Source organism: Glycine soja, chromosome 12 (assembly GCF_004193775.1).
Source record: "Glycine soja cultivar W05 chromosome 12, ASM419377v2, whole genome shotgun sequence".
NCBI classification, from domain to species: Eukaryota; Viridiplantae; Streptophyta; class Magnoliopsida; order Fabales; family Fabaceae; genus Glycine; species Glycine soja.
The window spans coordinates 16769365-16783195 of record NC_041013.1 but is presented as its reverse complement, the minus strand read 5'-3'; the positions used below and the strand labels follow the sequence as shown (position 1 = coordinate 16783195).

Here is a 13831-nt window from a genome sequence, read left to right as displayed (position 1 = left end):
TTTAATATGCATAAATAATTATTAAGATTATTTATTAAATTTTTTATTTTATAGAAAAATATAAAATTTGTAACTTAGTTATTATATTTTTATTTATTTCAATGAAATTTTTTCCATAAAAACATTTTCAAAAACATATGCTAACTAACCCCTCTATGTGTAGCCTCCTTTCATATTTTATATTTTATTTATTATATGAAAATGAAAAAAGGATAAGTTATACTTTGATAAATCCCTAATGAACCAAAATCATTCTAAGCATGCGGTGTTATTGTTAAGACATTGGATTAATTAGGGAAATAGATTAATTTTTTTTAAAAATGATCATAATCGGTATTTTTTTAAATTACAAAAATAGATAAGTTATACTTTGGTATACAATTTCATAATAACGAAATCATATATCTAAATACGATTTTGCTTTTTATTTGTTTAAAACATTTTTCTTCGAAAAACTGAAATAGTATGTTAAATTATGATTTTAGTTTTTTTCTTTTTTCTAATGAAATATATATTAAAATATGATTTTTAAATAACTATAAAAAAATTAAAATTATATTTTAACATTAGATTTTAACTTTTAATAATAAAAAAATTGAGATGGATCGCGCACACACACACACATATCACCACATTGAAAAAATAAGTCTGAGCAACGTCATCGCAATGAAAAAAAGATAAGTTATACTTACATAGGTAAAATTCAAAAAATTGCATCTACTCTTAATTGTTACCAACCTCAATTTCACAATTTGTCACACTTTTTGCATATTTGATAATTAAATTTAAATTTTTCATACCAATTTGTTATCACCTAATATTTTGAGGAACTAAAATGAATATTTATCTTATTTATTACTTTTAAATTTTTATTTTTGTCATTTATGAACTATTTTTTATCATTATTTTATAAAAAAGTTTAGGAGAGAAGATGATATTTCAAATGAAATTAGTAACCTTTTACTCATAATTATTTTTTTCCCTCTCACGGCCATAAAATAAATTATAAGAACTTAAATTTAAATACATTAATAGTATCACTCAAATATTATTACTTAGATTTAGGGTGCTGCGGAAACACTCTCATTACATATACCTCAGTGCGTCCACAGAAACCTTTTTCTCTGTTTGCTATGGAAGAGAGAAACTCTAGGGTTTGGAAGAAGCTGATCGAAGAAGATGGTGGAGCGTCTCACCTACCGCAAGCGCTACAGCTATGCCACCAAATCCAACCAGCACAGAGTCGTCAAGACTCCTGGTAAATAAACTCTCTTCGCTCGCCTCACATCGTCGTTTATTCTCACTCACGGCGCGTTGTCGTTTTGCGCCGCCGCGAGGGCTCCAAAAATATATTTTATTCTATAGTTGCTGATTGTTGAATGCAAGTGGCAAGCTTGTTTATCAGACCACAAAGAAGAGGGCCAACGGACCCAAGTGCACTGTCACTGGAAAGAGGATTCAAGGGGTATGTATGCAATTTCGAAAAAAGATCTTTATAATGCTGCTTTTGTATGTGTGAAGTAAAAGTTTGTGTGAGTGTGAATATGATTAGCTTGTGTGAGAATTCATCTTAAGGATACATGATAGTAGATATAATAAGAATGAAGATGAGGAAGCATAATTAAACGGGATTATAGACTCAAATGCTGAAGTGTGCTTATCATTTCAAATTATCAATTTCCCTTAATGTGTCTAAAAGGCTGAGGCAACAAATGAAGCAATTTTGCGCTCTGAGACAGTCTGGTGTGTGGTTTTCTATTGTATTATTTCTGCCTTTTGTGTGCCTGTTTTTCTTCTACTGTTGAAAATATTTTAAGCAGCAATAACAAAAGCAAAGAAAAAGTGACACTATTATCCTTATAGATCTATGTTGGTTGGTGAATGCAGAGTATCAATTTTCGATTTCTAATTTGGTTATTGAACTTCAATTGTCAACCAAAAGCATAACTGGGTATGATAGGGAAGCACTCAGTTGTATATTTGAGTGAAAAATGTTGAGAATATTCTTTTCTACCCATCTCTTCGAGGGTCATCGTCGAACTTGTATTGGTGCTATGCCAGGGAAGATAGTACAATGCCTTAAGAACATGGGCATATCCAACCCCCTTGTTTTGATTGATGAGATTGACAAAGTAATATGATAGCATACCAGCACCAAGAACCAGAAGAACTGCTAAGAGACCACCAGGGTGGGATGAATTCGTTCACTAATCAAGCAGAAGGGCAATTTCGGAACTTACCATAATAGTAGAATTAGCCTTCCTCCCAGTAGGATTCGTGTCCCCTATGCCGTTAGTGCTTGCCCCCTTAGGAATATTCTTTTTGTTATCTTGTCCCCTCATTAGAAAGCAAGGTTGTTAGGCCCCAATAGTATAAATATGCGAATGTAATTCAGAGGAAGGAAATGAAAAATCAGTAATATTCAGCTTCTCATACCTTCTTCTCTGGAGGATCCTGACCTCTAATTCAGGAACTTTTACTCCTTCAGCTATCAATTGGTGCTTTCATTGACCCTCCCATGGCTGATCACACCCGTTCCCAAACACTATCTCGCCTCGAGGAAGCCATTACTCTCCTTACCCAAAACCAACACACCCTCACCTCAACACAGACTTCCCTACACACCCGTCTCGACGACATCACCTCTCGTCTTCAAGCTCTCGAGACCCCTTCCCCCACCCATTCTCGGCCTCACCCTCCACGTATGAACCTCGACGTCCCCCGTTTCGATGGTTCCAACGCACCTGCATGGATTTTTAAGATTAATCAGTTTTTTGATTACCATCGGACGCCAGAGGACGAGCGTCTACAGGTTGCATCATTTTACCTGGAAGGGACCGCACTGAGCTGGTACCAATGGATGTACCGGAATTACCAATTGCCTTCGTGGCCCGCTTTCCTCCAGGCCTTGGAACTCCGTTTCGCCCCTTCCTTGTACGACGACCCTCGCGGTGCCCTATTCAAACTCTGTCAACACGGCTCCGTCTCTGCTTACCTCGCCGAGTTCGAGTCCCTAGTCAACCGCATCGTCGGCCTCCCCACCCCTTTCCTTCTTAGTTGTTTCATTTCCAGACTCTCGCCGGACATCCACCGTGAAGTTTTAGCCCTCCAACCCTTATCCCTCGTCCAGGCCGCCGCCCTTGCCAAACTCCAAGAAGACAAACTCTCAGATGCTCGCCGCAATTACCGTCACCGCCCTTCCCCTCTCATTTCCTCCCCCAGCCCTCCCTACCCACTCCCCCACCCCCACCCCCTTTAACTGCCTCACCCTTACCACCCCTTCTACCAGCCCCACCAAAAACCACATATAAGCGTCTCACTCAGGCCGAAATGGCTTCTCGCCGCGAGCGCGGATTATGTTATAATTGTAACGAACGCTACGGGCCGAACCATCGTTGCAAGGCAAAATTCTTCCTCATAGTGGCCACCGAGGACGAAGACCCCATACCATTCGACCACTCTATTCCTCTTTCACCTGACCCCCCACAGACACCCCCCTCCCCAACAGACCACCCCCCGGCCCAATTAAGCCTCCATGCACTCTCGGGCCAACCCGCATCTGTGACCCTTCGCGTCTCTGCCGCCATTAAGGGCCATGGAGTGGTGGTCCTCGTGGACAGTGGCAGCACCCACAATTTTGTCCACGACCGCCTCGCGCACTTCCTCCACTTGGCCTTCGAACCTGTTCCCCCTTTGACGGTGATGGTGGGAAATGGCACGGAGATCACCTGCACTCACGTCTGCCGCGGCGTCACCATCCTAATCCAGGGTCACCCATTTACCCTAGACCTGCACGTGATGGCATTAGGAGGCACGGACATTGTATTGGGCATCTCCTGGCTTCAACACTTGGGCCCAATTACAACTGACTACTCCCACCTCACAATGTCATTTGTGCACCATGGCAAGCCCATCACTATCCACGGAAGTAAGAATCCCGGCCCAGCAGAGATTAACCACGGCCAGATGCGACGACTGCTTTCCACCCAACGAGTTGCAGCCCTTTTCCACATACAGGTCCACGAGCATAGCCCAGTTACTCCCAACACCCCCATCCCACCTCCCATTCGTCGTCTTCTCGACCACTACTCCACCCTCTTCCTCACACCTCAGCTCCTCCCTCCACCGCGGCCAACAGACCATAACATACACCTTGAACCCAATGCCAAGCCAGTCAATGTGCGACCATACCGGTACCCCTACTTTCAGAAGCAGGAGATTGAGCGCCAAGTCGAGGATCTCCTCCGCCGGGAATTCATTCGTCCAAGTCGAAGCCCATATTCTTCTCCGGTGCTATTGGTTAGGAAGAAGGATGGCTCATGGAGGTTTTGCGTCGACTATCGTGCGCTCAACGACCTCACCATCAAAGATCGTTTCCCTTTGCCCACAATAGACGAATTACTTGACGAATTGGGCCAATCCTCTTGGTTTTCGAAGCTCGATCTTGCCCAAGGTTTTCATCAAATCCGCATGGTGGACGCCGACGTACCCAAAACAGCTTTTCGAACTCATCAGGGCCATTATGAATACGTCGTCATGCCCTTCGGCCTTTGTAACGCACCCTCCACGTTTCAGGCCACCATGAACGACTTATTTCGGCCTTTCATCCGCAAGTTCGTACTCGTCTTCTTCGACGACATCCTCGTATATAGTCGCGATTTCCATGCTCATCTGGAACACCTCGAATGCGTCCTCCAAACTCTGCGACAGGGTGCTTTCCACCTTAAACCGTCCAAGTGCATTTTTGGTCAACGCCGCATTGAGTATCTCGGTCACTTCGTCTCTTTTAAGGGAGTTGAACCTGACCCAGCCAAGATACAGGCCATGCAGGACTGGCCTCTTCCATCTTCACCTAAGCAACTCAGAGGTTTTCTCGGTTTAACCGGTTTTTATCGCAGGTTCGTTAAGAACTATGCTCAGATCGCCACACCATTGACCAACCTCTTGCGTAAGGACCAGTACGAGTGGTCTCCGGCGGCCCAATCAGCTTTTGAGCATTTGAAACTTGCAATGGCTACCACTCCGGTACTCGCGCTACCAGACTTCTCAATCCCCTTTGTGATTGAGACCGATGCTTCAGGCACAGGAATGGGTGCGGTTCTCATGCAGCGCGGTCATCCAATTGCTTACTTCAGTAAGCAATTTTGCCCCAAGCTCCTCCGGTCATCCACCTACATTCGCGAACTCCATGCTATCACTTCCACCGTCAAACGGTGGCGTCAGTACCTCCTCGAACACTCCTTTGTCATCCTCACCGATCACAAAAGCTTGCGTGAACTCATGACACAACCCGTGCAAACCCCGGAGCAACATGTTTATCTCGCGAAACTACTTGGCTACAACTACACAATCCAATACAAAGCCGGCCACCATAACGTGGTGGCAGATGCCCTTTCACGAACAACTGAATCAGATTCCCCAGCCACACACTTCTCCATCATCTCATTCCCTCATGCCCAGTTTTTGGATGACCTTAAAAGGGAGCTCGCCAATTCTGATGAGTTCCAAGCCCTTTGTGAGCGCACCGGTCAGGACAACAACCCCAATCCTGACTTCACCCTCCGCGACAATCTCCTGTTGTTTCAAGGTCGTGTTTGGCTCAATCGTGGCAACGCGTTTATTCCCCTTCTTTTGGAAGAATTCCACAAATCTCCACTGGGTGGTCATATGGGATTAGCCAAGACGCTTAGCCGCCTGAAACAAAATTTCTTTTGGGAAGGAATGCGCTCCGATACGAAGGACTTCATCAGCCGCTGCACTGATTGTCTTCAAACCAAATATACTCCACAGAAACCGGCCGGTCTTCTCCACCCCATTCCCCCACCGACACGGCCGTGGGAAGACTTAGCTTTGGATTTCATTACAGGCTTACCCAATTCCCAAGGAGCAACCGTTATTATGACCGTCGTTGACCGCTTCTCCAAGGGAGCTCATTTTGGATCCCTTCCTTCTCATTTCACGGCCCATACAGCAGCTCAACTGTTCATCGACATGGTGTGCAAACTACACGGCTTTCCCTGGAGCTTAATCTCTGACAGGGACCCAATCTTCGTCAGTAAATTTTGGCACGACCTTTTCAAATTATCCGGAACGAAGCTCCGAATGAGCACCGCCTATCACCCTCAGTCCGATGGGCAGACAGAGGTGCTCAATCGGATCCTCGAGCAATATCTGCGAAGCTTCGTTCATCAGAAACCATCTCAATGGGGCAGGTTTCTCAGTCTGGCTGAATGGTGCTACAACATCACCCCACACTCCTCGACCAATTTATCCCCTTTCGAGGTCACTTTCGGCAAACCACCTCCTGGCATCCTTGACTACCTTCCTGGTTCGTCCTCCGTCGAGGCAGTGGACTTCGTTCTCTCCTCTCGCCAGGAACTATTTGAGCTCCTTCGTCGGAAGTTGCAACGGTCACAGGAAAAGATGAAGCAAACCGCTGACACCCACCGTCGCGATGTCCACTTCAAGGTTGGCGATTGGGTCTACGTCAAGCTTCGTCCCTATCGCCAGACTTCACTCTCAGCTAAGTATCAGAAATTGGGGAAGCGATTCTATGGCCCTTACTAGATTACGGACACTGTGGGCAGCGTTGCCTACCGCTTAGCCCTTCCCCCGACGGCCAAACTACACCCTGTCTTTCACTGCTCTAAACTCAAGCCCCATCGTGGACCCATCCTGGCAGAACAATCCCTACCCCCAGTTACTTGGGAGGACAACCCGGTCATTACTCCTCTCGCTGTCCTCAATCACAAGTGGGACGATCAAGATCCTCCTCAATTGTCTGTTTTGGTGCAGTGGAACGGATTGCCGCCGGAGGATTCCACTTGGGAAAATTGGACGGAGCTCAAGCGCCTATACCACCTTGAGGACAAGGTGTTCCTTCAAGGCATGGGGATTGATAGCATACCAGCACCAAGAACCAGAAGAACTGCTAAGAGACCACCAAGGTGGGATGAATTCGTTCACTAATCAAGCAGAAGGGCAATTTCGGAACTTACCATAATAGTAGAATTAGCCTTCCTCCCAGTAGGATTCGTGTCCCCTAAGCCGTTAGTGCTTGCCCCCTTAGGAATATTCTTTTTGTTATCTTGTCCCCTCATTAGAAAGCAAGGTTGTTAGGCCCCAATAGTATAAATATGTGAATGTAATTCAAAGGAAGGAAATGAAAAATCAGTAATATTCAGCTTCTCATACCTTCTTCTCTGGAGGATCCTGACCTCTAATTCAGGAACTTTTACTCCTTCAGCTATCATAATACATCTCTAAATGGTTCAATTTTTTTGGCCAAGTAATTTTATTTTTTGATTTCCTATGGGTCGTCCTGGCCTTGGCTCTAATAAATATAATGCTTGCAATTCAGTTTCATTAAATTTAATATGGTTTCTAATCTTGTAATTATTCAAAGAAAAATGCTTAATTTTAATATTAATATGTTTTATTCAATTGTTAGTTGGGAAGAGGACATGCTGGTGATCCAGCGAGTGCTTTGTTAGAGCTTCTGGATCCAGAGCAGAATGCTAATTTTCTTGACCACTATCTTGATGTTACCATTGATCTATCAAAGGTATTAATTTATAATCTAGAGCCTTTGTAGTGAGATTGTGATATAGTTAGCATTTGTACATGGTTTATTAATTGTGTTTATTGCTGATAGGTAGTTCTTAGGATGGTCAAATAGTTCTTGAATGTATTGCTTTCATTCAATTCCCTGTAGGCAAAGTAGGCTTGTTTTTACCATAATTACTTAAGCAGTTATGCGTTGCAAGTTCTTTTTGTTTGCACTACAAATGTTGTTGAAATGATACATAATCCCCTATTGGATAGAATGGAGGTTGTTGCTATTGCTGGGTATATTACTGATGAGAAAATGCACATTGCTAGAGATTATCTGGAGAAGACCATTCGTGAAGCTTGTGGAATAAAGCCTGGACAAGTATTTATCTTTGCTACCTGTTTTGCAGTCCATTCTCCTGCAGAGAATGGGATTTTCAAAGTTTTAACATAGTGTTATTGCAAGCATAATTATGCCAGCTTTTATTGCCTTTCTTGATGAAAATATTGACTTTAAAAACTATCCTGCTTCAGGTGGAAGTGAGTGATGCTGCTCTTCTTATAATGTGTGGTTTTATCAATGACTATTAATCTCTATTTGAGGATAAATAATTTATATATAATGATAGTATAATTTCTCTAGCAGCAATCTCTTTCTCAATTTATTGCTTTCCTTGATATATCACTATATAGCTCTTATTCTTTTTTTTTATGTAATATATCTCTTCAAATGGAAGCTAAAGCAGATTACACCCAAGATGGCATTGTTGATTTCTGTGGCCAGCCTGCAGTTTCATCTAAAACTGGCAAATGGAAGGCTTGCGCTTTTCTTGTTGGTGAGTAGATATACTAATCGATTATATATTCTAGCCATATATATTATGATTAATATTTACTCACTGCTTAAGCTTTTCTTTTTTCTTACAAGATCTACACTGTTTGATTTTAACTATCTCTAACCTTTGAAGATTAATTTTTTAATTATCTGTAGAAAGAAGGAGAAACAATTTGTAGACCCTTAATTGCATTATGCTGATATATAGATTATTATGCAAGCAGCATATTCGATCTCCACTTAGTAGTATATTATTCCAAAATTATAAGTCTTTACACTGTTTCTGAATATATAGTTGTTAATGGTTATATATTTTTGTGGAGTCATATGATATACTAACTCTCAAGTTTGATTTGTTATATGGCATAACATAATTAATATTTTTGCAGGCTATGAAGCATTTGAAAGGATGGCCTTCTATGGAGTGGCTTCAAACTTAGTGAATTACCTTACAACCCAACTTCATGAAGATATTGTTTCATCAGTGAGGAATGTGAATAACTAGTTAGGATCTGTGTGGATAACGCCAATTCTTGGGGCTTACGTAGCAGATTCGTATTTGGGTCAATTCTTGACTTTCACTCTCTCATCTCTCGTTTATGTCTTGGTAAGCTATAAGATGTTGTCTCTTTCAAACATAAAATCAAGAATCTAATTCTCTATATTTCCTCCACGATGAATTCCGTCTACATTCATCATCTTTTTATTCCAAGTAGAGGAATCATTGATTTTTATAATTAATTTTTAAAAATTATATTTAAGATAATTTCTAATTGATTTATATTGTAATTAAAATTTTACATTAACAATCAATCGAAGTTAAACTCCTCTTTAACAATCATTTTTTGTGCGGTGGCAATAGTAGCCTGAATGGAGAGCAGGTAGTGGACTAATTGCGACCGTCACTATTGTTAGCAGACCATTAAATCCTTGTTTTAATATCATATGCTCAACTACCCCTGATTGTTGGTTTAGAGCATTATATTAGATTATTTTTAAAAGTTTTAATCACAAAGCATTTCAATATCCAATCAATGTCTTTAATCTTTCTAATTTATAATTTATTTGATTTTGGATGTCTCATTTAGTTTTGACTAAAATTGGTTAGATTTTGAATGCTTGTACCAAAACTATAGGTGTAGAAAGATGAAAAGCTTTGTCTAGCTAAATGTCTAATTAATCTGAGAGTTTTTGCAATCCAGAAAGGATTGAAAGGAAAGAAAGAAAAGTGAGAAGGTTGGCACAAAACCTACGAAGATACCATCCACACGCAGCCACCACTACATCAATATGACCCCATGAAAATGATTTTTATTTAATTTATAAAGTAACCAAATTGAATTTTTTTTTCATTTTTTTTCTCTCAATTAATTTAAGACGCACCAAATGATTGTTGTTTAATTTTTATCTCTCAATAAATTATCTTAATATGCTTTTGTATGTGTGCATAAGACTCAAGGGTTATTTTTAAGTCTTCAGGTAAAAGTTGCCAAAAAGTTAGCGCCTTAATAGTGAATGGTGTTAACCGTGGTTTTTAAATTGTGTGGTTGTGATATTGCAAACAATTGTAACAAATGTGGTCAATGGAACTGCAATTGGGGTCGTGGAGTTTCCAAAAGCCTTAATGTTGATTGTGGTCGTGGACTATTTTTTATTGACTTGGTTTTCCACTTAAATTAACATTCAAACTTAACATTTGTCTTAAAAGTTAAGATTATGATGTTCAAGGTTCCTACAACTAGATTTTTCTTTCCATGATTGGTAAAGGATTGTGTATGAATGATACACGGTATAACATAATGGCTATTAACGCTAGGCAATTGCAGATTCCACATTTAAGGCCAACAGAATATAAGAGATTAAGGTTACCCAGAAATCGAAGGACTGTGAACCGTGCATATGGTGGTGTGTTGTCTGGCAGTGTTGTTAGAGAGAGGTTTGTTTTTCTCAATCTTCTTAATCTACAGTATGTTTAATTTTCTGTGTAAATTGATGGAGTACCTTGCTTACTTTTGTCTCTAGTTCTGTAGAATCATTCGAGCTTTCTTGGTTGAAGAGAAAAAGATTGTGAAAAAGGTATTGAAGATCCAAAAGGCAAAGGAAAAGCAAGCTTTGAAGGGCTGAGTTTTGAGAAAAGTGATAAAGATCTTTTTGGAGGGATTTTAGGTTTGGGTGATTAATGATTATAGTAAAGCATGGAATTTGTTAGAGTTGTTTCTATGTTAATTTTGTGCTTATTTGGCTTTGTTTAAACTCATTCTAGTGCAACTATTAACTTTGTTGACAACTCCATTACGATACAGTTTTGTATGTCACCATTTTCTCTTCCCTGGATTATTAATTTTCTTTCTGCATATTAGTGCTTTGCTCCAAAACTTGTTGCAGCTAGAATAACTCTACTTTGTCACTGCAATTTTATTGAATATCCATTGGTTTTTGTAACTTGAAATAACAAGTTCTCTAATACTGATGGTTTTTTGGAAAGCAAGAACTTTTACAGATGCATGGCTAGGTAAGAGAAGATTTTGTTGCACACTCGCACTACAGAGAGAGTAATTTGAATGTTTGAACTCCTTGATTATACTTATTACACTTTTTAAAAAACCGATGTTAGTGCCAGTTAATATCGGTTCTTTAAAAAACCGATGTTGTTAGTGTCAGCTAACATTGGTTCTTTTAAAAAACCGATGTTGATATGTAGATTTATAACTTTCTTTTTCCATAATTCTTATCATATAACATTGGTTTTTTAAATAATCGATGCTGAAGTAATATCGTTAACATCGGTTTTTCAAAACCGATGTTAACGATATCACTTTCAACATCAATTTAATAATCAATGTTGAAAGTCTTAAATAACCTATATAAAAATCTTATTTTTTAGTAGTGTACGCATCTTTGGGCCAAGCTCTGTTCATATCAATATAATCACTGCACATCCACCATTTGTCGTTAGCCTTTTTGACCATGATGATGTTGACGAATCAGGTGAAATATCTTACTTCTCTAATGAAAAATATAGAAAAAATATTTTAATATTAACGGGCATGGGACCAATGGTACGGGTACCATGAATTTATTGGAACATTTTGTTCCACCGACATGGGACTGAAAGTGCCAAGGCCAAGATTGGTGCTTTGAAAGAAAGGCCCGGGATCACACAACTTTTCTCTTGGACACACTTTTTTGAGAGCTTAAATTATTGGACCACCGCTAGTCCTTTTTGCATGCAAGAAGCATTTGCATGGTGCATAATAGAACCTACCAATTAAGGTTATGCACCATGTTTGATTGTTTGTGATAATGATACAGCGTTATTGCATTAAAATTTGATGCCGGCTGATTTGATAATGGTACTACAGGTACAAGAGAGGGAGAGTACAAACAATGGAGGTAAGCCGTGGAGGTGGGATTATTGTTTGTGAATTGTGATTCGTAGATTTCTAAAGTTCTCTCGTGCCTTCAAAAAAAATGAAAGAAAAAAACTTAAGAATTTATTTTCTCTATAATTAACAAAAAAAAGGTTATTATTATTATTAATATTTTTCTCTATGTTCATTTTCTTCAAAATAATAAATACATTGTAGGCAATCAATATCATTTTTTTATTCATTAATAATATCTATCTTTTAAATAATTACATTAATAATAATATATTTTTCAGCTGAATGCATAAAAAATACTTTGCAACTAAATTTTTACACCAACTATTATAGGTATTTTTTATTTTCTTATATAAATTTTATTTTATGTATGTTTTAGTTTGACAATAACATGACAAATTATTGTGTTCTTTATAATGATTATTATAAAATAATTTTACAAAGATATTTGATAACATTTTTTATTATACTAAAATTTAGACCTTACAAATGAAAATTATACAAAATTTATATCATTGATGAAAATCTATTCTTCGGTGAATATTTGGTTTAAATTTAATCACAGAAAAATATTTATTTATTTATTTTAATAAATTTTCATTTCTTATGACATTTATTCACAAAAAATATTTAATACATTATTCTAAAATAATGATACAAATTTATTTAATAACATTTTTTTACAATACTAAAATTTAGACCTTGCAAATGAAAGTTATATAAGATTTTATCATTTATAAAAATATATCATCAATGAATATTTGATTGAAATTTAATAAATATTTATTTATTTTAATAAAATTTTATTTCTCATGACATTTATTCATAAAAAATATTTAATGAATATTTTATTTTTGAAAGTAATTTAATATAAAATATAATAAATATAATAAAATTAAAAACAAAATTTTCACATGTAAATGACTTAATATATTTTTGAAAATAATTCAAGTTAAAAGAAAATATCATAATGTAAATACATTTGAAATTAAATATTGAAAATAATTTAATAAACATTCATCAAATTATCAAGTATCAATTCAAACAATTAACATTAATATAATTTATTTTTTCCCTTCAATTCCAATCAAAAGTAGAAGACACCATTTAATAATATTTTATTTGACAGTTTAAAGTATAAAAAATTAAACTAAATAAAAAATGAATTCTATTATAATTAAACAACTTCACTCAATTTTTATTATCCATATCAACTTGTAAATCAGGCAAAAAATTAAAAGAAAATTTTCTAAACCAATGTTTTTTTAAAAAAAAGTCAAATAAAATGTATAAGACATTATCAAAGTAAAGAACATCTTACCTTAAACAGCATTCCAATGATAATATTTTTTTTAGAATAAGTGTGAATATAAAAGTTTATTTGAGTAATACTATAGCTTTGGAAAAGATAACAGCGAAAAATCTTTCTAATCAATAAAAAACAGAGCTTTTGAACATGACAAAGGCAAAGGTTTCGTCTTCCGAGGAACACTGCAAGGACTCAAACTCTTACATGTTCTTCACTAAAGGCTAACCAGACACTCTCATTTAGTTAATGACGTCGTTTTATCCTCCCATAATCATACTGTCAATCCCTAATCCTGTCAAAGTATAAATTTCAGAATTTTATAGCAATTATTTTGCTTACTATACTTTTTTAGTCATGAATTTTACCTTATTATTGTCAAATTTAAAGTTAATTTCTATAATGTAATTGAGAGTTTAATTAATTATAATAGTTATAATCCTGATATATTTTTTTAGTAAATTATGTCTTTGAATGATGAAAATATTATTAAATTATTTAATTAAGGGACGTATTTGTTTGTCTGTATCTTATCTTAAATGAACGAAGATGATATGAAAAAAAAATAAGAAACATGAAAAGAGGAAGAAGAGAGAGGAAAAATAAAAAATTCAGTCTTTCATTCGTGCAGAACAATATATAAGATGGAGGAAGAAGTAATTGTAGTAAGTCTAAGAGAATCAATAAATAAAAAAAAAATCTTACTGACACAAATTATTCCCTATATCAGGTGAACAATTATTTGGTAAGATTATT

At 37.2% G+C, this 13831-nt stretch overlaps 1 protein-coding gene across 1 annotated transcript; it reads left to right on the top strand.

Moving 5' to 3' along the window:
• The first annotated feature begins 1179 nt into the window (after positions 1–1179).
• On the top strand, positions 1180–10700 carry LOC114378054 (60S ribosomal protein L34-like). The gene is made up of 4 exons (XM_028336565.1): positions 1180–1258; positions 1386–1465; positions 10213–10322; positions 10417–10700. Exons 1-4 carry the CDS (start codon positions 1180–1182, stop codon positions 10508–10510), a joined length of 363 nt encoding a protein of 120 aa, XP_028192366.1. The 3' UTR covers positions 10511–10700.
• The last annotated feature ends 3131 nt before the right edge of the window (positions 10701–13831 follow it).